General features: G+C 45.2%; 3 protein-coding genes across 5 annotated transcripts; 2 read left to right on the plus strand and 1 right to left on the minus strand.

Annotated features, from left to right (window-relative positions):
* The first annotated feature begins 398 nt into the window (after window positions 1-398).
* Window positions 399-3591, plus strand: sar1ab (secretion associated, Ras related GTPase 1Ab). Of its 2 annotated transcripts, none has more exons than XM_003964012.3 (7): window positions 399-548; window positions 1369-1439; window positions 1636-1755; window positions 1831-1896; window positions 1970-2073; window positions 2174-2305; window positions 2510-3591. In XM_003964012.3, the coding sequence occupies exons 2-7, from the start codon at window positions 1382-1384 to the stop codon at window positions 2624-2626; spliced, it is 597 nt and encodes a 198-aa protein (XP_003964061.1). In that variant the 5' UTR covers window positions 399-548; window positions 1369-1381; the 3' UTR covers window positions 2627-3591. The 2 variants fall into 2 exon arrangements, with proteins under 2 accessions (XP_003964061.1, XP_029690574.1); XM_029834714.1 differs by lacking the exon at window positions 399-548 and adding an exon at window positions 616-702.
* A 259-nt stretch (window positions 3592-3850) lies between these two features.
* Window positions 3851-6164, plus strand: tysnd1 (trypsin like peroxisomal matrix peptidase 1). Its single transcript, XM_003964039.3, has 4 exons — window positions 3851-5118; window positions 5207-5337; window positions 5416-5601; window positions 5757-6164. The coding sequence occupies exons 1-4, from the start codon at window positions 4067-4069 to the stop codon at window positions 5957-5959; spliced, it is 1572 nt and encodes a 523-aa protein (XP_003964088.1). The 5' UTR covers window positions 3851-4066; the 3' UTR covers window positions 5960-6164.
* A 789-nt stretch (window positions 6165-6953) lies between these two features.
* On the minus strand, window positions 6954-23809 carry spock2 (SPARC (osteonectin), cwcv and kazal like domains proteoglycan 2). 2 transcript variants are annotated; one of them, XM_029835434.1, is made up of 11 exons: window positions 23511-23808; window positions 16405-16413; window positions 15991-16036; window positions 11822-11936; window positions 11372-11477; window positions 10622-10730; window positions 10380-10514; window positions 9896-10114; window positions 9367-9429; window positions 8416-8547; window positions 6954-7865 (listed from the first exon to the last, which is right to left on the minus strand). In XM_029835434.1, the coding sequence occupies exons 1-11, from the start codon at window positions 23697-23699 to the stop codon at window positions 7720-7722; spliced, it is 1269 nt and encodes a 422-aa protein (XP_029691294.1). In that variant the 5' UTR covers window positions 23700-23808; the 3' UTR covers window positions 6954-7719. The 2 variants fall into 2 exon arrangements, with proteins under 2 accessions (XP_029691294.1, XP_011601585.1); XM_011603283.2 differs by lacking the exon at window positions 16405-16413 and having other exon boundaries at window positions 23511-23809.
* Between the last annotated feature and the right edge of the window lie 1438 nt (window positions 23810-25247).

The raw sequence follows: 25247 nt of genomic DNA on the forward strand, positions 1-25247 counted from the left end.
TGCTGCCATCTAGCGGGGGTGCGCAGAACTACCTTGCTAATTCATTTTCCAACTGTTGCCTCTTAAAATCGTTAAAAATGGCACTTTCTCAAAAAACAAACAAAAGGTGATGTCGAATTAACGAGCAAAAAAGTTCATTGTTAAATTCATTGTCGAAAATTTATTGTTAAACAAAAAGCGGTCCTAAAACATGATGCCACATTGATCAGTTACTAAAGGAATAATTTGAGGCACCTCTGTATTATTTTCATATGCAAATTACACTTATCCGAAAATATAGAGCTTGGACTGGCCAAAATCCAGTGCTATTTATTTATTTAAAATTAAAAAGCGGCAAGTAAATACTTTGAAAACAGTGTGATGGGTATTTGATGATTTTTATTTTCTGAACGATCAGTAATTGTCTTCCACCGTGTATAAATACTCAAAGCACATCAAAGACATTAATAACTCAGGTGATGACGTATTTCCGGTCAACTGTCAAACTTGGTGGTTGGAAACTGCACCAGAACCCATCTGACGGAGGTCCGTGTGTACACTAATCGGAGGTAAACCGCCAAGTTATATGTTTTATTTCTTTTCCCGAATTTAAATCACCAAAAAGTTAATTTTCGGCTTGTGGAGCCGTGCCCTTGATTGGTATTTTCTTTCCTGCGCTCGGGTTGTTTACTAAGTTCATTGTTACCTGGCGGCTAGCTACATGTGAGTGAAATCACTGGAAATTCACTGCAGTTGTCAAGCTCAGCAATTACGCTGGTGTTTGTTTTTGTAAGGATATTTTGAGACTTAAACCAAGTCCGCTTTGTTTCGAACGGGTTAGCCTAGTCAACAATATTTTTATGCCATTTAGTCCAGTGAAGAGGGTCGGAATTACACTCACTACACCTGGAATTAGATGGCACGGGCAATTTAAGATGTAATTTCACAAAGATTTTGCTACTGAAGGCTGCGACAAACATATTGTGACTCTGGGAGTGACAGGTGTGTGTGAGTGAGGGGGAAGCAGGGGGCTCAGATCAAGTGTCCTACCCACAACCATCATATAAATAGTCCGAGGAGGGTCAGCTTGAGCAAGCGAAGGGCTCCCAGAAGGAGCTAGGAAAACTCCAAACGCTGTACTTTGCAGCTTGTGTGATTATGGTCTGCACATACCAGCAGAGTAATCCAGCATCAGGAGCAGGAACGTGATTAACGGTGACCTTTGGTAGAGGGTTCTGTAATGTGTTCCTCACTCTCATTCAGTGGATTCTCGGTGATGCGTGAGGTCTGGTCCAAGTCCCTCATCAACACATAGGAGAGGCTCCATTTCTGTTCTCCATTAATGTGTCCAAATCTCTTAATGCGCTTCTATCATCTTTTTTTTCTCAGGCACCCGAGAGAAATGTCGTTTATATTTAATTGGATCTACAGGAGCGTCAGCAGTGTCCTGCAGCTGTTGGGTATTCTCCACAAATTTTCCCAACACCTTAAATTAATGATAATAACACATTATTAGATGTATTGTCAAAATGTTTATACAATAACAGAAATCCTCCCATTGCGGGAATACTGTAGGGTCTCCCAGTCATTTTCTTTGTAAATATTAGGATGAAATTGTTTATGATACATCGAGCTCAGGTCTGTGTCGATTGACAGGTTTATACAAGAAGACTGGGAAGCTGGTGTTCCTTGGATTGGACAACGCTGGGAAAACAACCCTCCTACACATGCTCAGAGATGACCGGCTAGGACAGCACGTTCCCACTCTTCATCCAAGTACGACCAGAGATTATGAACGTTTTCCCATTTAATTTCCTATTTACAGGCTGTTTCTGTTTCTGTTGTTCTCAGCATCAGAGGAGCTGACCATAGCTGGGATGACCTTTACCACGTTTGACCTCGGAGGTCACACACAAGGTGGACACAAGAAAAAGGCACTTTGGTAAACAGAGAGATAACACTTACAGCTTAACCTCTGTTACCTCCACAGCCCGCAGGATCTGGAAAAACTACCTACCTGCTATCAATGGTATCGTCTACATGGTGGACTGTGCTGATCATGAGCGACTAGCGGAGGCTAAAGTTGAACTCGATGTGAGATAATCGTTTTAATCTTAGCAAGTCGAGACAAAGCTCTTCTTTGGTCTTAGTGATATGACCCGTTCTGTAAATTTATTACACTCCCTGTCTGCAGGCATTATTAACAGATGAAACCATCTCAAATATCCCAGTTCTCATCCTGGGGAACAAAATAGACCGTCCAGAGGCCATTGGCGAGGACGCATTAAGGGGAATGCTCGGTCTACATGGACACACAACTGGAAAAGTAATGAATGCTCCACATAATGACTGGATTGTGTAATTTTAAGCCTTTTCTCATGCGTTTGCAGTAATGTGTGCTTTTGTACAGCCCTGCAGAATGCACAAAGCTCAGATTTACAATACTGCAATTATGCTCCAGATATCTGAGCAAAGTTTTGGGATGTGCGTTAAAATGTGTATTTTGAAAGCGTTTTTGTTTCCCCCTTAGGGTAAAGTGTCACTAACAGAGCTGAATTTGAGGCCAATGGAAGTTTTCATGTGCAGCGTGCTGAAGAGACAAGGATACGGCGAGGGTTTCCGCTGGCTCTCTCAGTATATCGATTAATTATATTGAGCAATCACTGTTTGTTCTGATAACCTTAGGGTTTACTGTGCTGACTTTGCACACAAGACTACCTGATACATAGAAATTTGGTTTGGTTAAATATCTAGTATTGAAGGTGCACACAAGATAAGATTTTCATGTAGTGTTTCTTGTATATCTTTCATTTTTTTTATGCAGTCAAAGACGCCAATATGAATCAAACACTCTCAGTCCAAGTTTAAGGTTTGGATCCTTAAGACTGAGTTATTCAGAATGTATATTTCACCAGTTTGTCTACTGTACGAACCATGTCATCACTTTGAACTGGTTCTGACCTGGTTTATATTTAGCTGCTGGTGTAGGATTACAGTGACGGTCAATTTAGTTTACACTTTCTTTTTTTTTTGCATAAATTCTCCTTCCTTGGTTGAGGTGAATGCATTTTTAAAATGTATTTTCTTCAACTAAACAGAGCAGCATTAATATTTTCCAATAATGGGGTGTTTCATCTTGAAAATTAAAATAGTATCGGCTATGGACAAAGATATATTTCTATTCCAGTTTTAGTATTTCCCAGCCGAAGGCTATTTAATGCCATAGAACACAGCAGCTTCGAATTATTAACTACACCAACAGAGAGAATGGACGCTCACAGAAATATTTACATAATCCATACATGGTTTCACAACTGTAAATTGCTGTGAAATGACTTGAGTACTTAATGATTTGTGTCTGCTCATGAAGTGGAATTATGAGAGTACTTGTGTGGTGCCTACAAACAGTCACAATATATGCATGGAATTACCTCAGAGTGTGATACAATAGAATAATTTATATAAATGTGCTTTATATTGTATTTATTCTTTTCAAAAGAATTGGCTGTTCTTCCTGTTACAACCGGCCACTTAAGGAATGTATCTGCTACAGAGGAGTGTCCTTTTTAAAGGAGGTATTATTACATTTTTGAATAAAATATAAATTAAAAATGTTTTGTTCGTTTTTAAAGGTTAGGAGGGAAATTCTGCATGTAAAAGGACATTGTGACATCAAAACATTAACCAGTAAGTGCTTATAATACTTTTAACTTATTAGAATATAAAATATAAATACAAGTGGAGACAGAAAGGTCTTAAAGTACACACGGAAACTACGCAACAGTGTGCAACACCTACCAGTTTCTGATTGGCTACGAGATTTATTTAATCTACATTTCAACCAATCAGATCAGCCCTTCGGAATCGTAGACCAATCAGACTCGACCAGGAAGTTGGCTGTTAGCATAGTTCGGTAACAGCGATTTGGTTGGTATTTAAGACTTTTTTTTTTAAAAAAAAGATTAGTTTCTCAGACCAGAATTACCACCGCGTTATTTTCGCAAATGCATTTAATGTGATGTTTTACAACGACTGTCCAATGTTTTGAAGACGTATCAAAAGGGTAAAGTTCGTTTCTCTTGTCAGCATGGAGTTAAAAGAGGTAGAGAAGTGCTGCTGTGTAGTGACTTTAAATGAAGCTTTTTCAACCCAAACATCACAAAGCTGCAGCGGGGTTGTCGTCCATCCTCAAACTGGAACCATCATATGTACTGGTCTTCCGTTCTCCCGTTTTGTCACCGACCCTGACCAACTCTCAGCGGAACATACTTTCTTATTGCCTCGCAGCTTCAGTAAAAAACTTAAAATCCGTGTTATCTTTCCCGACGTAAGCCACCCTGTAGAATTGTACCCCCCAGGGAGCAAACCAGCTCACAACAGGGAGGTTTCAGCCCAATTGGTGGCGCTTTTTAACTGCTTGGAGTTCGAAGAGGCATTCCAGACACTTTTCCAAGAAGCTGACCATTGGCGTTTCCATGGTGATGAGGAGGACAGGGAGCTGATGAGAGATGCCCGGTTCCTCAGCTGGTTTGCAATCCTCAAGACACGTGAAAAAGTAGATGGCCTCAGATCAGAGTCTATTCCCTGGCAGAGCTGTTCTTCTCTCCAAAAGGGTGACCCGGTCCTTGCCTGTGGCTCACCTTTTGGCTCTCTCTGCCTCGATCTGTTCATCAGCACCCTCAGTAGAGGTATCGTCAGTAACCTCACTGGGGAGGACAATGCCGTCATCCTCACAGATGCCAGGTGTTTACCAGGCACTGAGGGAGGAGGAGTGTTTGTGGTGAAAAGCACCGACGTGCATCTAATTGGGGTCATAGTGTCTCCTTTTTGTTGGAAGGCAAATGAGTGGATAGGGTTGACTCTTGTCTGCTCGGTCCAGTCGATATTCAGAAACATCGTCCGCTGCGGGAGCCTGCAGGGTTTGCTGTGGGATGTTTGGCCCAGCCCTGTGCAGTCAAGCCTCTGCATGTCCACCATGATCCATGAGTCAAGGGTTGCGAAATACCCCACTGTGTGCCTGGTGGAGAGCGGGTCTGTCTGGGGTTCTGGAGTTGCGGTCACCCCTCAGCTTGTCATGACCTGTCGGCATGTTGTCAATGGGAGGTTGACGGTCATCCTGAAGTTCCATCATAACCACAGGTGGGTTACATCGATTTCTTAGCCTCTATCAGGAGGATAGCTAATCACAACAAATAAATAATTATGGATTTCCGTTTTGCTTTTACAGATTTCTTGGTATCATAGGGGATGTGCTGTTTTCCACCAAACCATCTTCACCCTATGATTTGGCTTTAATTCAGATGAGAGACTCTGTTGCAGATGTCGTGATTCCTCGAATGGCCAAGAGATTTGATCAAGGTTTGATTTCACACGCGTTTTCTACATTTTTCACGTGTTAATTAAATGAAATTAATCAGTGGCAACTTGTTTTTGCAGGTGATTCTGCAGTAGTGGTGGGGTATGGCGGTATGGGTCCCTACTGCGGTCCATCCTTGACCTCTGGCATCATCTCCAAAGCCATTAGATCTAAAGATCAACTTGTGATGCTTCAGACCACATGTGCAGTGCAGTCAGGGGCCAGTGGGGGCGCTGTGGTGCAGAGAGACTCGGGAGAGCTCCTTGGTAGGAAACTGTGCGCTTTAAACTGTTAAACTCTTTCATATCAGTAGGGGGCATGTAAGCACCACTAACCTAAACTCACGGATTTAAAGAGCATGCTCATTGATCGCGTTTTCTGCAATGGCGTATTTATAAAGGAACGTTTTTATTATTTGCAGGCATTGTATCCAGCAACACAAGGGACCTGGCTGCCAAAGTGACCTATCCCCACCTCAACTTCATCATTCCAGTGACTGTTTTCCAGAGGTTGTTGGAACAATTTGACCTTAAAAAGAACATTAATGTGTTCCAGGAGTTGGACGCCACAGAGGCTGAGGTCAAGAAGGTGTGGAGGCTCCAAGGAACTAAAAGTAAACTATAATTACAGCTTAAGTCTCGTATAATTAAACTTATGATGGCGTTTATAAAGGTAAACTGGAATATGCATCACAAAAATGTTTTTTTTAATATAGACACCCAGTCATGTGATAAACAGTATGAAATATTTAAAAGATGACGGTAGCAGGGTAAGCTATTTTAGTAACGGTGGCGATTGCATTGTAACAGTAGTAAATTAATGAGAGGAGTTTTTTGTGTCATTTCATCACTTCAACAAATTTGTTGATCCTAGATCAGGAACACATGATACTCTGTACAAAGATTGAACTGGGATGTTACATGTGGCCTGTTTTGACCCAGCAGGACAAATATGCAGCTTAATGGGCTGACAGGCTGCTGAAAATGATTGGTCCCTTTGGGTGAGCACAAGACTGTGTCAGGGATCAGGAATCGAGATGGCGGCTATTGTTGCCAGGCTTACGCACTTACCGCTCGACCCAGGGGGACACTGCTGTCCCTGGTTACATCTGAAACTGAGAAATGGCGCTTGGCAGATTTGGTTGCTGTCGATTTTAAGAGTTACAGCAGGTTATCTCCACCCTCGTCCCCAACGTGCATCCGTTTAGGCTTCGATTTCTTCGATTTGTGGCTTTCAGCGGGTATCACGAAGGCTAAAGAGAAAGTTGCAAATGCACCGTGCTGTGAAATGTGCTGATATATAGACCTGGATCTCATTTCTGCTCAGTTCCCAGAGCAATAATCTACACTCCACTGCAGCAGGAGGTGAGGCAAGAGTAGAGGTGAGCTGACTATAACCTATTTCCCTCAAAGGACACATCAGCATGTCTTTGAAATGGAAATTCTGGCTGCATCCAGTCAGGTTGACCTTCAACTTCTAAGAAAGTAGTTGGCTTTGCTTTAAGACTTGACTTTAAATTGGTGACTGCTTTTTTTTTTATTCAAGTCATCAAGTCTAAAGTCATCAAAAGATGTATATAGGTTTCAAAAACAGATAATAAAAAGAGACAAAGCTCAAATCCAGATGTATGGTCACCAGCATGGCCACATAGACCAGTTTATTCAGTTTTTTATTAAACACGAGGATTGATCCACATTAAGATATGCTGTACACACAGCTGAGCAGTGTGTTCCGCTAGTCTTCCAAGGCATCGATAACGGGACTAATAGGTGATCTGTCTTCGGATACACATATATACAGGATAAAGAGTGATACTTGACAACCTTTTTACATTACGCCATGGATGAGACAGCACAACTGTCACATATGAGCATGAAAATGATGTTTTCAGTACTCTAACACAGCCTCCTCTCTCTAGTGCCAGTTTTCTGCCTAAATACAAAACTGGTTATCTATATTTTGTTAATCTACAGGAAGAAAAGGTGAAAGAAGCCAGTTTAGATGAATAAAATGGAGTCAAACTCTCTTTTTTTTATATGCAAGCACCTGCAAATGCTCACTGTCTATTACGCAACAGCAAAATAAAGACGGTTTAAAGGACACAACAGAAGAAAACAGTTTCACAAGTATGGAGGACAAAATTCTGTGAAGCAGACTCTTAGATTTCAGCACATATATAACCCCCACCACCCCTTTTTTAGAACATCCTCTAACCATGAATGCTCGCGTTACATACACGTCTTCCTCCGCCCGCTCTGTGCCTCCCCTCCAACGGTTTTCTATGAGACAGCGTTGTTCTGCGTGTGATGGCGTCACCACATCCGTCTCTCTGCATGATCTGTTTATGTGTGTGCGTGCGTGAATACTGTCGAGGGTGGAACCCTCTACCAGATATAGCCCCCATCGTCTACCTCTCCCACCTCTCCCTCTTCCTCTTCAGCCTCTTCTGCAGTCTCCTCGGCTTCCTTCTCTTCCTCGTCCTCCCATCCGACGGCACTGCCGGTGTCGCCTGAATATGCCATTTCATCGTCTGCAGACACACACACACGGAGCAGATTGAATTATCCACTGTGCCCATTTTGTATCGTGAAATAAATACTGTTGGGTAAGTCTTCCTCTGAACTTTGATGGAGTCTCTTCTAGGCCGGTGAGGAATGTAGGAATTAATTTTAAAAACACTGATTGTGGTGGGGGAAGGAGGAGGAGGTGCGTGTTTGACTTTGTCTGGATTTTAATAGCTGTTTCTGCGCCAGGCCAGGGAAGCCATTCTTATCAGACGTACGTTCAGTCCAACCGGGGCTCATTTATCCTGAAAGACTTTTCTCATAGTGACAAGCAGGGCTTTAGAATGCAAATGACTCTGGACACATGAATGTGCCACCAGTCCTGCAGTGAGTAATGATGCAGCGGGCCGCCATGTTTTTGCATAAAGGGAGCCTTGTGTGTGTGTGTGTGTGTGTGTGTGTGTGTGTGTGTTTGTGTGTGTGTGTGTGTTGGTTGAAGTGGTCCAAACTGCTGCCTATATTTTACAACTTCCAGGTTAAAATTGCGTTTATCGGTTCACGCGTTTGCAACCTCACCGCAATCTGTCTTGCCACGGGTTCTGGTTCCGGCTACTTCTCCGCCATTTTGGTCCACGCACCAACACTCTCCCCTGTCGCACTGCAGCTTCCTGTAGAAGCCGTCCTCATCGCAGCTGGGGATGAATCGCCCTTAAATTCGAAGGCAAAAAAATTCAAGGTGAAGCAGCATTACGCATCCCTTGTTTTACACCAGCTCCCCTCTACCCACGCATCACATCACATGTGTAACGTGGGGCAGATCATTCCATATTCCATGAATACAAATAGCGCACTCTTAGGGAGGAAATGGGAAAAGAGCAAGTTGTAATATCATAGACCACCAGCATGGTGAGCGTCTGTGCTAACTAGCATCATGTGTGGAGTAAGCAGAATGAAAGTGTGTGAGAAAATGAGATGGGACAACACGACTGTCTAAAGTAAAGCATATCAATGAACAGTTGGCGCAACGGCTGCTTTATCTTCCCAACAGCTGTTCAAATAACAAAAAAACAACCCCAAAACACACTTTGGGAGTACCTCAAACTTCCTGATGTTCTAAAACATCCAGTCTTGTTTTGTTGGCCGTGGTGGCGACGACAGGTTTAGCATTAGCTGTGCTAATGGGGCTCCAGAATAGACTACAGGTTACTTCGTTTATACTCTGTGTTTGTTGCCTTTTGTCTTCCACTCACTTCCACTTTCTATTTTTCACATGTGCAGATGTAAAAGAATGAAATAAATCAGATTAACAGGTGAATGCAGGCAGGATCGGGAGAAATTTAAGACTCTTAATCTGCAGCTATCTGATAAAGCTGCAGGATCGCTTGAATAATTTAAAAACAATCGTAATTTTATGGTCATACGAATGGGCTCAAAACAATGGGAAAGCCGTTGGCTGCTTGTGTTTAACAGATCGGGGCATCGCCCTCACCTCCCTTTCATTCTCTTAAAATACTGCTTGACACCTACCGTACTTTCTCTTGCCTCCGTCTAGTATCTGAATCCTCTCGAGTTCGGTCAGACACGGTGGCTCTTCAAAACAAGGAACAAAGTTCATTAAATTCAGAGGAGATGATTACGATTTAACGTTAAACGTGTTTAATTCATGTTTGGAAACGACCTTGTTCAAATGTGAAAATGAGACCCGTCTGCTTCGCCCTGCAACAGTTTAAAGTTGTGAGAGAGACCCAGTTTCTGCTTGGCCGCTTCGCTGACACGCCCGATCTGCGCGAGCGGCAGGACAACCGAGTTGTCAACAAGCGGGAGGGATGTTTATGGCTCCTTGCGGTGACCGTTACAGGCCACCGGGGGAGGGGTGGGGAACAGGAGGGTGACAAGGAAGGGGAATACTGATGAAGCAGAGGTGGCAACAGCTGCGGGCCGCTGAGAGGATTGCTTCGTCGTACGCACGCACCAGGGGGATCAGGTCAGCGTGGGTCGGAGGAATGAAATCTGCGTACGCCACCCACTAGTGTCCCACCCACCCTAGGATACTTACTCTCCCTCCAGAAACAGAGGCACCATTCAGCGGTGGAGACCTTGCCATCCTTGTAGGAGTCGCAGGAGTTGAAGAAGGGCCGGATGCAGACCTCGTACTTGTCCAGGTTGATGGCCGCCAGTTCAGCCTGGTCCAGATACAGGTCGCCGTTGGTGTCCAGCTTGGAGAACATCCAGCCTATGGAGTCCTTACAGCTTGCAACTAGGCTCCTGTCCAGGACTGCAAACACAAAGAATGACAACAAACGATGTCACTCCTATTATCAAGGGGGCAGCTGCACAAACAATAAAATGAAACCTGAATAAACGCTTGGAAATATTTGTTGTTTCGGGCGCAAACCCAGTCCAACATGCCACTCTCTACACATGCTCCACAATGCTTGTGTTGTTGAACGCAGCACCATCAAGTTAATTGCTTAGACCTTTTTAGCACACTGTAACTAAAGTGCTTTGACTCCCTCTCAGGGTCCATTAAACAGTCTGACCTGATGTGGTGCTGGCTGCAGTGGTTCTGGCACCACGTTTGCTATTGTTGTTCTGCTTGGCGTTGGTCTGCAGGAGCTGGAACCAGTCCCTCAGTCGCTCCCCGAGATCTGCCAAATCCTGTCCAGTACAGCTCTCTGTGGAGGCCAGAGGGGAAGAATTAGAAGAAAAGATCTCATTTGTTGCACTATAAATTGATTGTAAATTCATATTTAGCATCACAGTAGGGTGGGTTTGTTCCTACCTCGTTTATTCTCCTTGGGTGTGGGTGCAGCAGTTGTGCAAGGACACAGGCCTGTGCACTTCAGGGTAAGGTCTTTCCCAGTAAGACACGCCTGCTGCTCCAGCTTGCACTGCAGCGCACATACACACAGGCACGGCGAAAGGAAAATGAAATGCCGTCCCAGCACGCATGGAATATTCATGAGCCAAATGATTGTATAGCTTAGTGTAAATCTTAGGCCTGCTCCTAAAGGCACTTTCTAACCTCAACATGCACACAAGGTCAGGAATAGCAATCCCGAAGACAAGGCCCAGATCAATAAACACGAGGGAATCTGTTACCACAACCCACCAATCGGTCCTTCTGAGGCCATATATCATTGCTTTTTGCCCCCTGAACACCCAACCACTCAGCTCTGAACGTGCACAGCGGTGTCACACTTCCTTTCAGTGCATACTCCTCGCTGTGCCCAATCGATAAGACAAAGCTGTGATTAAATCTGCGGTATGGATATTTCTTATGTACAGAACAGTGCGCGGGATTCGCAATGCGTTTATGAACACACAATGAAAAAACATGCATCTTTATTGGGGGGATGCTTTGAGGATTCATGGATATTGATCCTCTCATGTTTCACACCTTTCCTTTCGGGGGTGGGGGGTGGGGGGGTGTAGGAGGAGACTACGATGCACACTGCTGCAGAATCCCTGCTTATCACGCTCAAACCCTCCATCTGCAGACCTCATCCCAGTTGGGTTTGGTTCCGCGTACCTTCGAGGCGTAGTTGTGCCCGTCCGATCCACACACGGGCCCCGTGGAGGAGATGGGGCAGGGCTGACAGTTTCCATTAGGGGACCGGAGAGCAGGCTGCTTCAGTCTGCGGGAGAGAGGACAAACACAAGCACCTCAGCACCGTGGCCCAAACAGCGGCCGCTGCGCTCATCTGGGGTGCAGAGACGCAGCAGCAGCAGCGATCTGGACATGGAGGAAGCAGCTGTCCGCTGAGCTGTCCGTATGAATTAGCTTATCGTTAGAGAGCAGGCAGCCACGCGCTTCTGTGCAAACAGGTGTTACTGTTGTTACCGTGGGAGCGACCAGCACAATCCAGCGGCCGTTGTCATGGCTCCGTTGGGCTCGCGTTTTTAGTTGCGTCATGAAAGCAGGTTCTCGACGGGGTGCGGGTCTTTTGAAAGTTCATGCCTGCAGGCTGCACACACTCACCTGTGCTCAAGCTTCTTGCGGTTGATGCAAACAGCTCTCTGGTATCCCTGGGCGATGCAGACCTTGTGTTGGCTGCACTTAATCTTTTGACACGGGTCCTTGGTGGTGTCTACGTCTGTGGAAGAGCAAGAATAAATGGACTGAAGACGTCTGCTGATGAATCGTCACTGTTTCACACAGGTTTTACCCTGTTATTATCTGCCATCAGTCTGCATCGGCAGTCTCAAATCCCAAATCTCTCTGTTAGCTCAGCACAACCTACGCCCCAGTCTGAATTATCAGCTCGGCGCAGAGCTGCACTGCACTATTTCACTCCCCGGGTCTTCCTAACTGGTCAAAGTGACCCTTCTATTTTAAGTGCATCATATCTTTGACATCGTGAATGCCTGCTTTTTCATGCCAATCTGCTGAGATGAGCATATTCAGCAATCTGAACTGAAGCCCGTGGTCTTAACGCCCTCTCCCTCTTCCATCAGGCTCTCCTAATACTGGACCATGTGTCAGCTCACAGCCCCCTGAGATTCCCTGTTTCTGTTTCATCTACCTGGGCCGCTGCAAGCGTCATATCATAAAAGCAGCAGAAGTTTCTGTGAAATCACAATCTTTGGTCAGCATCGAATGACACCCCCACTCTCTGGTCACTCTGTCTGTGTTTGCCTGGTGAGTGACAGCCTTTGTTAGCCTTCTCTTTTGTTATTTCCTGTCTGCTTTTCCCTTTGCGTGTTTACTGCACATCTAATTAACACTAGCACTGTAGCAAATTCAGGTTGCGTCAGCCAATTACCAAACACTTCCTGAAACAAAGGAGGATATGGAGATGGGGGTACAGCATATTACAGAGGGGAGTGGGCACTCAAAAACATCTAGTTATTCAATTGCAAATTAAGGCAAAAGTAGCAGAAAATCCTGCTTTCAAACCACTGGTAAAGAAATCTTGTTGATAGCGACAGGCAACAACGCTGGCACCGCTTTGTGTTGTGAACACAGAAGCATAAGGTGGCTGCCTGAGCCTCATGTTAGCTTAACAGGCTTCCACAGATTAAAGCATTGCCTGCAATGATGACGTTTCCATAGCAACGGGCTCTTTGTGGTCCGCAATCATTTCCAGTCTGAGTGTGATTTGCAGCACGTTTTTGTAATTCTCTCCACCTCTGATTTCTCTTGATAAATTCCTCTTTTGCAGATTCTTTTTTTTGCTTCTCTCTTGATTTTAACTTTCTCCCATTTCTTGCCCTGCCTGTCGATCTCATCTCATTCGCTCGGTTTGACCCCTACACACCCACCTACTTCCAATTTTTCTTTCCAAAATCTCCATCTTCAGGTGTTAAGCCAGTGCCCACAGCCAAAAGAATCCTTCCTAATTAGGCTCCCTCTACTGTGCCTGAGATTTATCCACACAGATTAAAGATAACAAGAGCAGCCTAAAGCCACATCCTCCTCATCAGCCTTCTTATCTACTATTTACACACTCAGTCTCTAATATAATCAGAAATAATCTGTTTCCCTGTTTGCCGTGAAGCCTGACTTGTCTCATTTCTATAACTCTAAACGAGGGGGAAAAAAGCTTGAATTGCATTTTGGCTATTCCGTGAACTGACTAAAAACTAGATTAGCACATTGTGCTGACAGCAGTGTGCAGTTTCTCCCTAATGTGCCCTAATCAGCTGCTTTTAGCTAACAATGCTAACAACAACGACGTTTCTTCATGTAAACTGAAGGCAACATCATTTTCTGCTCCAAATTCAGACTTCTGCCTTTAAATGACCACCCCATTAAGGAGAATAATTGCCTTAAGTGGTGCTTTTTTCCACCAGAAAACACAGAAAGGTCCTTTAGTTTTATTGTTATATACATGACTCATGGAGGAACATGAACCTCTTCCTGCTGTAGTGCATTCTTCCCAAGCTGTCAGAGGTTTAATGTTTAGGAAGGCAAAAAGATTTTATTCACTGGAGTGTAGAGGAAACATTCTGATCTCATTTAAGCGGTCCCAGGTGTCCTGAAGAGGGACAGAAGGGAGGACAATAGAAAGATTTTGTGGAGTGTACAGGGGAGCGAGGGCAGCAGATGTGGCTGTGCGGGGACAAACTTGTGCGTTTCCTCCTTCCATTTGCTCTGATTTGTCAGAAAAGCTTCTGCCGCTACCACAAATTAATAGCCAAACAAAAGAATTGCGTCCTCCGTCTCATTGTTTGCCTCAGAGAGAGGGAGCGTGTTTGCTCTTACAGGGCTAAATTACAGCCCTTCTCCCACGGTGTTTACAGTCCTGATTCAATCAGCCGCCTGATTGGTGGATTGAGTGAGAAAATCGGCTGCAAATTAGCCTGACCTCTCTCTCCGGTTTGGCACAATGTGAGGCAGAGTGGAGTGCAGCGCCTGAATGCAAATTTCCACCTCAGCCCATCTTTGGCATTTACAGCCGGTGTTTTCAGAGCAGCGGCAGATCAAAAGCCCCCCACCTTCTCCGTGACGGGATGGAGAAACGAAACCCGCAGGCTCATTGGGAGTGAAGACATCACGCTGATTTAGTGACGTCTCACAGGGACAAATCTCCCTTTCCTGCCGCCGCTTCATTAGGCAGCTCATAAAGGAGGACAGATCAATGGAGGGCGATAGCACAGTTGCGTCAAAAAGGGCGGAAAGCGAAATAGGGAAGATGAGGACTTTAATGCCATATGGAATGAAAATAGTGACATGCTGAAGGCATTCAAATAAAGCCCGACTGGAGGTTTATAGGAGCAAAGCCCTGGCCTGAGGGTGATCCATCATGTGTCATGCCAGAGTAAATTTGCTAACTCGCCACAAAGGATGCTCAACTTAGGATAGTTTTAAAAAAGAAGGTTGCGGCAAATAAATTTGTCATTTGCGAAATTGGTGAAAATACATAAATGTGCATGTTTGACTTTATTCATCCATCAATTTGCATCAGTAGATGCAAAGAGGAACCAACTTCTTTAAGGAAGCAGTTATTTAAAAGCGTAGGTCAAATGGAGAAATGATCTTCTCCACGTGTGGTTTCTTGAATACAGACGAATGTTGCGACAGAAGAAAGAAAATAAAATAGGAGCAACCAAAAATAGTTACCTTGGGAAAAAAAAGGTGTCTACAGGTATGAATAGTAGCTGCGCTTGCCTGTATGGAAACCGACGTTTTCTGGAATTCCTGGTCTTTGTTGCAGGAAAAGCATAAATAAATAATTTCTGATAAACCGCCGGGGTACAATAAAGTGTCACACGCCTCAGTAAGTTGCCCCTGAATTACGCTCCCTGTGATGTTGCATGTGATTCGGCAGATTAACGACCTCTGCCTCCGATTCAGCTGAGCGAAGGGAGGTGAAGACGTCCTCCCACTCGATCCGACCCTGTATTCATCTGAGCCTACTCTCGTCCTACTCTCGGCCTCACGTCGGCGGGAATGGCGATAATGTTGGTCGCTCCGCACTCAATCAGAGCATATTAGCTCCCGCTGCTGTCTCACACTCTTCTTCTGCTTTTATGTCTCACTTTGGGATTTCATTCAAAACCATAATTAGTCCTTCATTAAGACCTTGGGAAATTGTGTTAATGGACTCTGCCCTTCAGCCGGCATCATCTGGGCTGCAAATCAACCGAATGTGGTTGAGGGCATGACTGCCATGACTTCATCTTGCTCGGGCTCAATTACGGCTGAGGGGGGGTCGGAGCGGAGGCTGCAGACAGACTCCCGCTGGACAGGAACGAGGAATCGCAGCAACGTGGTGAAGGTTCGCCGATGTTACGCGTCCCCCGAGGGCGGCACGTTAAATCCGCTCGAGCAGAAGAAACGGGGCGCTAACATCTTCCAAGCGTTTTACCGAGGAGATGACACAAGCGTGGACAGCGAGCGTGACGCCAGCACTCCGAACATGCACACTGTCAAATGTGTTCACGTGCAGCCGGTCTGGGAGAGGGAATAAGCCTGCGCATCCACACAAACATACAGAAAAATAGCAAAAACAGTCGTAAAGGCCTGACAAGAGATTTACAGAGTTGTCCGAGTATCACATGGGACAATAAACGGAGGAGGGGCTGGTTGCTTTACTGCAGCTGACCACTAGGGTGCAACTGAGATGCTCTCACAACATTAGGTTGTGATTGAATGGGGGTCTGATCACATGACCGATATCTACCTAGAATTAGTTTTGAACTTACTTTCATTAGATCCTTGATTTTCATCCCAAGTTCGGACGTAATCATCCTGCAGAGACATGAAAACAAACACTCTTTCAGTGGCCGCCAGGCCTCATCACATTAGTGCAGAGTTATTATGCATACCATAAAATATTAACACTCTATCATCTTTGAGAGGCGAAGCGCTTTTCATTTACTCTGCACACTCGTGTTAACATACACATTAGTCTGAAGTATGATAATTAGCAGAGTGACTCACAGATGAGTGTGGACTGTGTTGTGTTTCTACCCTCGAAGCCCCGCCCCCTGAGTTAAAACGGTGATTTCTTTTAAGAGTGTGTGTGTGTGTGTGTGTGTGTGTGTAACAGAGGAGATAAAGACAGGCCAGACAGAGGAATCTGGAGCAGCGTTGTTGAAAGGCTGGAGAGAACTGACCTCTACCTCCTGGTGAAACGACAGCATAGGGAAAGAAGAGAAACCGCATTAGTCATAGTTCTTGACACAGTTGTGGAGCTTTCGTTCATTGAACAAACTGAAAAAAGCCGGTGAGGACGCAGAGACATATGAGCAAGATTTCTGCAGCCCCCTCCCTCCTTCGCTCTTACTCATCACGGCGAAGCCTGGCCCTTCTTCTCTGACCCTCAATATCCTCATCACTACGCTTCCATTCACCTCTCCACAGCACCCTCCTGCAACGAAGCAAGCGTCCATGTCTGGACTCTCCAGCTGAGCTCTGTGGATGCGACAACTGATGGAGCAGCGTGTAAACACAGGGGGGCCTTGAAGGGTTTACAACCCCGTCATAAATCAGGCCTATTCTTTGCTTCCTTTGCTGATGCTCTTCTGTTATTTAGCAGCCTTTTATGGATTTGTGTTCCATGGAAAAGGGAGTGGTTCTGATGAGATGACAAGGCTGGACAGCATCGACTTTACACACAACAGATTGTGGGGAATTTATGTGGAGAAACATGAATTCTGAGGTCTCCAATCTGCCTCCAACCAGGGGAGACATGAGGAGAACCCTTAAAGTAACATTTTCAAGCCCACAGCACAGGAAACCATCATGTTTTGTTACACGCCAGGTTCTTTCTTTCTGTTGCTTCTTTGTTGAAACTGTTTTCTCTATTTTCTTTCAACCATTGCTTGTGCTGATGCTTTATTATTTGTAAAACCGTGGATAATTGCTGAGGATCTCTTTTAACTCCATCCTTTATTCACTTCCCTCATTTTCATCCCTCTACCTTTGGATTGCTGGACCATATTTTATATATTCCTGCCACTGTGAAAAAGAAAATCTGTTATTTCAATCCATTTTACGAATGAAATGCTAAACGTTATCGTCTCATCCCAGCTGTAAAAGTGAAAATTCTCAAAATGAAAAAAAGCATCGAAACAGGCATCATCCTCCCATCAGACTAGTTTTTGGCCTCAGCCAACAGACTCACACAGAGCTACAATAATAAGCCGATGATTGATAGTCATTGATGGGGTTGGCCGTTTGCAGGTTCCAGGGTGGCCGTTTCCTGCTAAATGCCTTCAGATCCACTCTGTGTTGACTCCGGTTGCCCTCAGAGGAGGGGTAGCGCCACCCCCCCACCCCAATCAGCAGCTAAGGGCATGCTCTCCCGTGGAGACCTATTCCAGCTCATCTTCCAGGTGTAGGTTCCTCCCCGACCTTTGAAGATCATCCCAATATTTGCGGATGGAAACATCAAACAAGGACTGAGTGCAAGCACGTTTGAACATCTCTCTGTTGTCATGGTGCCAGACTCTCCATTCAATTAATACGGCAACTGTTTGTGCGATAACGACCCCTGAGAATCAATCACATCGACTGCGTGGACGAAGAGGAACGTGGGGCTGATAGAGGCGATGCGGCGCTCTGGAAGGACAAAAAGCTGATAATGAAAAGAGGAAATGACTGGATGGACATGTGAACGTTCAGATCAGATGGAGCCATTTAATCAACAAGATCCATTGTTGAGAGTGTTGTCGAAGAGTCAGGGGGAAGGTGACTGGACGGAGGTTCAGACCTTTGGAAGGAGGAAATTTAAGTAACTGGAGCGACTGTCGTGACTTTTACACCTGTCTGAATTGGAACGATTTATTGATCATCTCGCTCATGTAGCAGCAGGTCGAAGCTCAAGTGTGCCTGAGGTCAAGGTTGAATACTGTAAGGAAAGGAATGTCTGTGTAAAACACACACACGGGGAGGAGACGTTGAGAGCGAAATAAAAAGGAAAGTGCATTTGGACTGCAAAGAAGGAACAATTACAGCTGGGAGTGCAGCCTCTGCTGAAAGTTTCAGATCGAATGAATAATTTAGATGTTTTTTTATGCTTCAGTTGCAGATATAAAACACACTGCATGTATCTGGATCGCCTCACACTGATTCATGCACCAATAATCACTTTTGTAGCAAAGGTGAGACATAAAATGGGCTCACTCTCCATTCCTTGTTATCATTTCCTCCATATACTGCGACACACAGACATGTGCACATACAGGGACGGAGCTAAGAGGGAAAGTAATTGTACAGTCGATCCACAAAATGTCTGTGCACTCATGCCAGCCCACCTCACTATCTCAAAATAAAATCAGATTTTGCCTGTTCCAAGCCCTGCAGGGAATAAGAAACAGTCTCCGTCTTTGAGGAGAAAACGCTACAAACGGCGAAGACCTTCGAAAAAAAAAAAATTCGGCAAAAACGCTGAGCTGAGGCGAAGAATGAACAACAACAGAAAATCAATGAAATTATCTAGGACACTGGAGAGGAGGACACAGAGGCCTGAAAATGGGCTCATTGTCATATACAACATGTTAAAGATCTGCCCGTTTAGCTGGTGGAGCCTATAGTTTATGATAAAACCCTTTGAAAATAGGTTTCCTCTAACTGCTGCAAACCATCCTCTGCAGCACAGCAGAAACTCTATATTTCATGACCCAAATACTCATCTGATCTTGCTGAACTAGAACTGCACTCCCCCACCCATAAACAATAGCAGCATCAAAGGCATCCACGATCAAATTAAATGATAAAAATCCAGATTCTCTTGATAAGAATCACGCCAAGAAGAACCTTTTTCGGAACTGTGAGCTCACTTCATCACGAATTCAGATGGTTACCACACAGAAAACTGTTCCTCTGGTCCCTGACCGGCAGATTGAGCCGCCAACGTCTAAATGGTCAATGGATTCTCCATTTGAGTCAATGAGACCACCAGCAAAAAATGTAGTTCCAAACCAGAGCTCATATCACACTCACACACACACACACACGCACACACACAAAACAGAGACAGCTTATGCTTTATTGTGTTTCCCCAACACCGTGCATTAGATCACCGACCTCGACAACATTGAGAGTAGCGAAGCAACAGTGTCCTACATGCGTCCTTCACTTACAGTCCCTGGGAACTACTTTCCCAATGTCACCAGTACTTGTAGCACCTCTTTGTTCATCCACCCAGATACATCCAGATTTAATCAGCTAAAACTTTTTAGTGATTTAGTGGAGCTGTCGCCCCTCTTAGTTATAGCGTGTGTGAGGGAAGGTCTGCATGGTGAGCTCACTGCAGGCAGGTGCAGCACACAGCCCGATGTAAACGCTCTTGTGTTGCCAACACCGAAGCAGGTCACTCTGAGAAGCCATGCATGTGAAATACAGCAAGCACGCCGGGAGTTTCCTGCGTCTCCTGTCACCTGAATACTTCATGAGGCCTATTTTTCCGAACAGATGTTGGCTTCGCAGTGATAATGTATTCAGTTATGTGCAAGTTTATCTGATAATTCATTTAATAATCAGCGTCTCTCATTAGTTAGTAAGTCATCGCAGGCTCGGCGGCGGCGCCACTTGTGTCCTACAGCAGTGGGGAAGCTGCTGCAGTCATGCAGTCAGGGGAAGATGAAACACTGTTTCCTTTTTCTCCCCACCCTTAACTCAATTACAGCCCACCTAGGACACTGGTAGCCGGCCAAGATACCCAACGGTGAGACCGGTAATCCGTCCAAACGCCGAACAACACCCAGACCCGACGCTCAAAGGACAAAAAGACAAATTCCTCGGGCTTTGCCAGCAGAGCCGCGGCGCAGATGAAGAACGACTCATGACAGGGCTCAGAAAAATGACCAGATAATCTAATAGGTTTCTGATAAGCTGTTATCATAATTCAATGCACTAGCGCAGGCTGAATAGTCCATCCTTACATCAGAGAGCGGCGTGCACTTGCAGCAGGGACGCCAGACCGACGTGGATAATTTACTCCTCATCAGAAACCTCCTTAATGGAGGCTTTGGCTCCGGCCTTACAGACGCCATTATCCACAATTATGTTTTGCATGTTGTCTTGACATGACGAAAGGCCGCAGTAATGTGTGAACCTGCGTGCACAAGGTGTTAACATCCCGCTGAACTGCGGCCAGTTTCCAGAAGAAGAGGTTTAAATCAGGAGGAGCAGTCGGGAGCCAGACGTTGGAGCAGAATGTGTTTAATCCACTGGCGTCAGGAGATCTGATGGTTTTCAGTGGTACGTGAAGTATTCGCGAGGCTACATTGTCTATCTTTTTGGTTGAAAGATGAAGTGAAATAGTGGCTGAATGCATGACTGTGCACAACAGGGCCTCTTTTCCATCTTTTAAGAAAACGATATACATGAGAAAAAGAAGATTCTCGTCATTTCAGCATATTTGTAGCGTCACACAAGATGGATGTTGCTCACTGTTGCGTCCTCCTCATCAGTCAGTTTGAGGACCGTCTCTTCCTCTTATCAACAGGGAAAAAAACACCGATTTTACAGCCTGGCAATTTTATGGATGATAACATTTTTACAAAACTAGCTCAATTTAGTTTGTCTTTACTAGATGGCTGAACCAAATTAGATCAGCCGTGTACAACGCGGAGCAATTTAATTTCTACTCGATTTACTGGTTAGTCAGTCCACTGAATAGTGGAATGATCCAGCCGGTGTGTAATTATCCTTTTAATTGAGCCTTTGGATTTCTGACAACAGAACATACTTTATTCAGCCACTGTCAAAAAATAAAAAATAGGAAGAGAACCCATCAAGTGATGCACGAGGATAAAATCCAGGAGCTCCTAGCAAGATATCTGCCACGATGTTCATCTACGAAAGCACCCGATCCTGAACCCGCAAGCAGAACATGTGCGGCATATCTCGGTGACCTCTAGGGGGCGATAATATAGGAAACAGATCCCGGGTTAAAGTCTGCGGCATGTAGAAGACCCACAGTCCTAAAGAAGAGTAAATAGAGGAAGTGATTGCAAGAGAACAGTGTATGAGGTTGTCTAGGTAGCTGGAAGTGATGGGGAGCTACCGATGGCTAAACTGTGCACTGTCCTTTGCCTGCCATCTGTTTCGGAGTCTCTTCTGTTGCAAATTTAAGCTAAATGTGAGTTCTCAGGTTTGGCTATCCTCCCCTGTTCCGATGTTCTCCCTTATTCCCTGGATTTGAAGCATTACTGGAATTAAATGTTGAGGGCACCTGTCAGATTAAAGGATTGAAGGTTTCCAATTCTATTATTTGTTGCCTGTAAAGCGGATCTGCTCGTGTTTCAGGGAAATAAAGTAAATTGAAGTATGGGAGCACTTTTTCTGCACAGGGAAAAGCCTTTCCTCCTGATTTTGTTTTCACCTTCGGTAAGTAATGATAAATATGAGATATCTCTGCCGCCTGTGGGTGATATATGAGGGTTTGAGTGTTTGCACTGATGTGGGGGGGGGGGGGGGGGGGGGGGGGTCTCATCTCTGGTGTGGTGTGGCTTTGATTATTGCTTTCCTGTGTTGGATTAAAATTCAACAGTCAGCTCTCAGAGGACTCTGCATGTCAACATCAGTTTGTGTAATCTGATACAACAGCATCACTGGAAGTCACTGTTCCCGTGGCAATGGTTCCCGGAGACGGAATTGTTCGTTTTCCAGTTGTAATTTTTCACCAGCGTGATGCAACATCGGATCAATTCATTATGCTGCTACTTAATAATCCGCAGCCCTCATTAAGAATCTTACTTAACATTCTCTTTGAAATGATCTAAAAAAAAAAATCTAAATCCAAAAATGTTTTACAGCGCTTCCTCCAACCTTAAAGCGGGGCCGCTGATGGGGATAAAGTAATCAAACCCTCAGCGATGACACTCTCTTTCACATCACAAGGCTGCTGTTGCTACGGTAGCGAGCTGAAATTATCGCGGCCTCCTCCGGCGATGCCCCTGAGAGGGTTGGTGGCTGGCTTCAGTGTTTTCTCCCGTCAACACCATCATCACCGGCGCCATCAGCATCACTTCTGCCGACGCAAGTGCACAGATGCAACAGCCCGAATGAAATCACGCTTAATGTCGCTGCATTAGCGCGCTGCACACTTAAGTTGGGCGGCGTAGGGAATAAGGGTCCTAGAAATGCTGTTGCACAACACCTTCAGTGATGATGATGATGATGATGATGATGATGATGAGTTTCAATGTGATGTTGACGCTGATCATGATTTCCTCTGAGTCATGAAACGAATCTCCATATTTTCAGTGTTTTTAGTGTCTTTTGACGCTGATGAAGCTGATGGTTTTCCCAGCAGGTGGAGCAGCATCACCTCATCCCACAATAATTCAGATATTTAACACTCCAGGCTTTCACTGTGACGTGACATTATGGAAGAGGGGCCCGCCGGTCTTTTCGAAAACGGGGGCGCCTCGGTCTCATGGCTCACATTGAAACGCTCATGTTTCAAATCCAATAATGATACCTGTCGAGTGCTATAGCCGCTCCGGATCAATTACAACCCAGTTAACGGGAACCTAATCCAACTGCACCGTTCTCCAAATCCTGCTGTGATCATTAGTAATCATTTCACAGGGCTGGAGGCAAAGGTACGTCCATGCAACAACAGAGAGGGAAATACATCACTGCTCGTATACACCCCGCAGGCGTTCATCAGTCCCAGCAACCCGGCCTGCTCCCAACAGCAGGTGAACGGCTGCGACCATCAATCCATCGTGGTGCTTTTGCATTAATTGCCCCGATCTGTTGTTTGCAAACCCTCCCTGAGGACACATTTGAGAACAGCTCGGACCCTTATTAAGGACAGTGTGATGGAGTGGGTCTCCTCCCTCTGTGAGCAGGACTGAGGTGGTAATTGCATTTACCTAAGTAATAGGCAGGGTCTCCATGTGACCTGCATCGTCCTGGACAAAGCTCTTCCAACAAAACATAGTGGTAGAAAAACACCGTTTCTCTTCCATCCCACTCCTCAGGAATTCTTTCATAAGACAGTTGAAAATAAGACATGGAGCTCTAAATAACATCGCTGTGGGACTTTTGATTTTAAAGTTTGTATTCTAAAACACGCAGGGCCTTTAAGGCTGCGTAATAGGCCACGCAAACTTAAACAGTATCTGGTCTGAAACAACTGCAGGAGACCCAGGTCCCAGCAGCTTTGTTTATATCGTATTGCCAGTGCGGCTTGGTGTGCCATTAATAAGAACTCTGGACTGCGCATCGCCGTGCGCCTCTCGCTGAGCGCGGCTGGACTTACGTCTCTGAAGCGATTCCAGTGCTTTATCTTGCGGCTGTACTGTGAAATGGTGGACAGCCACTGCTCGTCTTCCATGAAATTCCCCGTTTTTTCCGCCTCCTTGACGGTCTTCAAGTCGCTCTGGAAGGCAGAGTCTGCGAGCATCACCAGCGGGATCAGGAGGCACGCTATATTCGTAATTCCCACCATGGCAGCGGTCAGAAAAATTCCCTTAACTCAAGCGGCAGCTGCGTGTTTCTTCCTCTTCTGTGCGGGGGAGGATGCTCGGGCTGTGTTTGGAAGTACCAAGTGATTAGCCTGGGAGAGGGAGAGAGAGGGAGAGAGGAGAGCAGGAGGGGCGGAGCTAGGCGGGGAAAGTGTTAGAAATAAGATAAAGTTGGTCAGAAAATCACGTGATGTCAGGAATTCTGACCTTAGCAGCAGCCGTATATTTAGATAATTCATTTTAACAACAGTCAGTTGATTTCTCCTATCTTGACTGACGTGATCCAGGATTTATAGATGGTGTCTTAATTAAGGGAGCGTTCTGGTGTGAAACCAATCAGAGGTTCTTTTCCTTTAGGCCGGTGTTTTGATTCAATTTTAAGTGCGTGAGCAAGAATGAGGAAGGAAGATGATCATTTTCATTTTTTTTACCCAAAATTATTTTCCTTTTTATTTCCTATTTGACCTCAACATCGTACAATGCAGCTGCTCGCTAATGTTGACAATGATAATGTTCATATTGATAATGAGTCTTTAATTACACCTTCACTCAGGATTTATTGACACTGGAAATGCAGCTGCTTTGTGACCCTTGTGAATCATTCTGCTGTTGATCTCAGGTGCTGCAACACCATTATATATTTATTTGTTTATTTTATTACAACAGAGAAGCAGAAGCACTCTACATCTCCTCGCTTCCCCTGAGACATCCGGTGGCACCATATCAGTGATGCGCCGCATTAACTGATGTCATGTGTATTTCACCCTGAGAGGAATTTCTTTGGGGCCGTGTTAATAAAGCCCAGCACCTAATCTCTCATCTTGATGCACTAAGACTTACCGGCAAAGAAAGAGGAAGCTCGGTTCATGGAACGCTTGTGGGATTTGACGGGAACCTGCGTCCGGAAACACAACAAAGAAGGTCCCTAATCCCTAATGTCACATGATCAAGGCTGGGAGTCAGGTCCAGAACCCACAGAATGACGTGGTGTGAAGGGCCCGGGGAGAGAGACGGTGGAGGAGGATGGAAAGGTACCCCGTGGAGGAGAGGAATGGTAGGGGGAGGGGGGAGTGTCAGGCAAGCTGCTTAAGAAGCTCACCTGTGAGTCAGAGTAATGGGATTTCATTCCCGTGGAGGTCTGATGCTCTGGGACGCAAATGGGGGATTTAATTGAGATGTCTGGAACCAGAGCAGCATGGGGACGTTAATCATCTTTTTTAGTACATGAAGAAGAAGAAGTGTATGTTATTAGTCCCAAACTGGGTATATTACTGTATTACTGAGTAAGCTGCTCAAGGGTACCTTGGCAGTGTTCTAAAAGATTTCTGGCACCTGGTCCACAAGCAGGGATTTAGCCAGGAACCCTCCCCTAAGGACTGGGCTAATGTACACTGGTCCATCCATCCATCCATCCATCCATCCATCCATCCATCCATCCATCCATCCATCCATCCATCCGTCCATCCATCCGTCCATCCATCCATTCATCCATCCATCTATCCATCCATCCAGGCATCCATCCATCCATGCAT

This window comes from Takifugu rubripes, chromosome 4 (assembly GCF_901000725.2).
Source record: "Takifugu rubripes chromosome 4, fTakRub1.2, whole genome shotgun sequence".
Taxonomy (NCBI): Eukaryota; Metazoa; Chordata; class Actinopteri; order Tetraodontiformes; family Tetraodontidae; genus Takifugu; species Takifugu rubripes.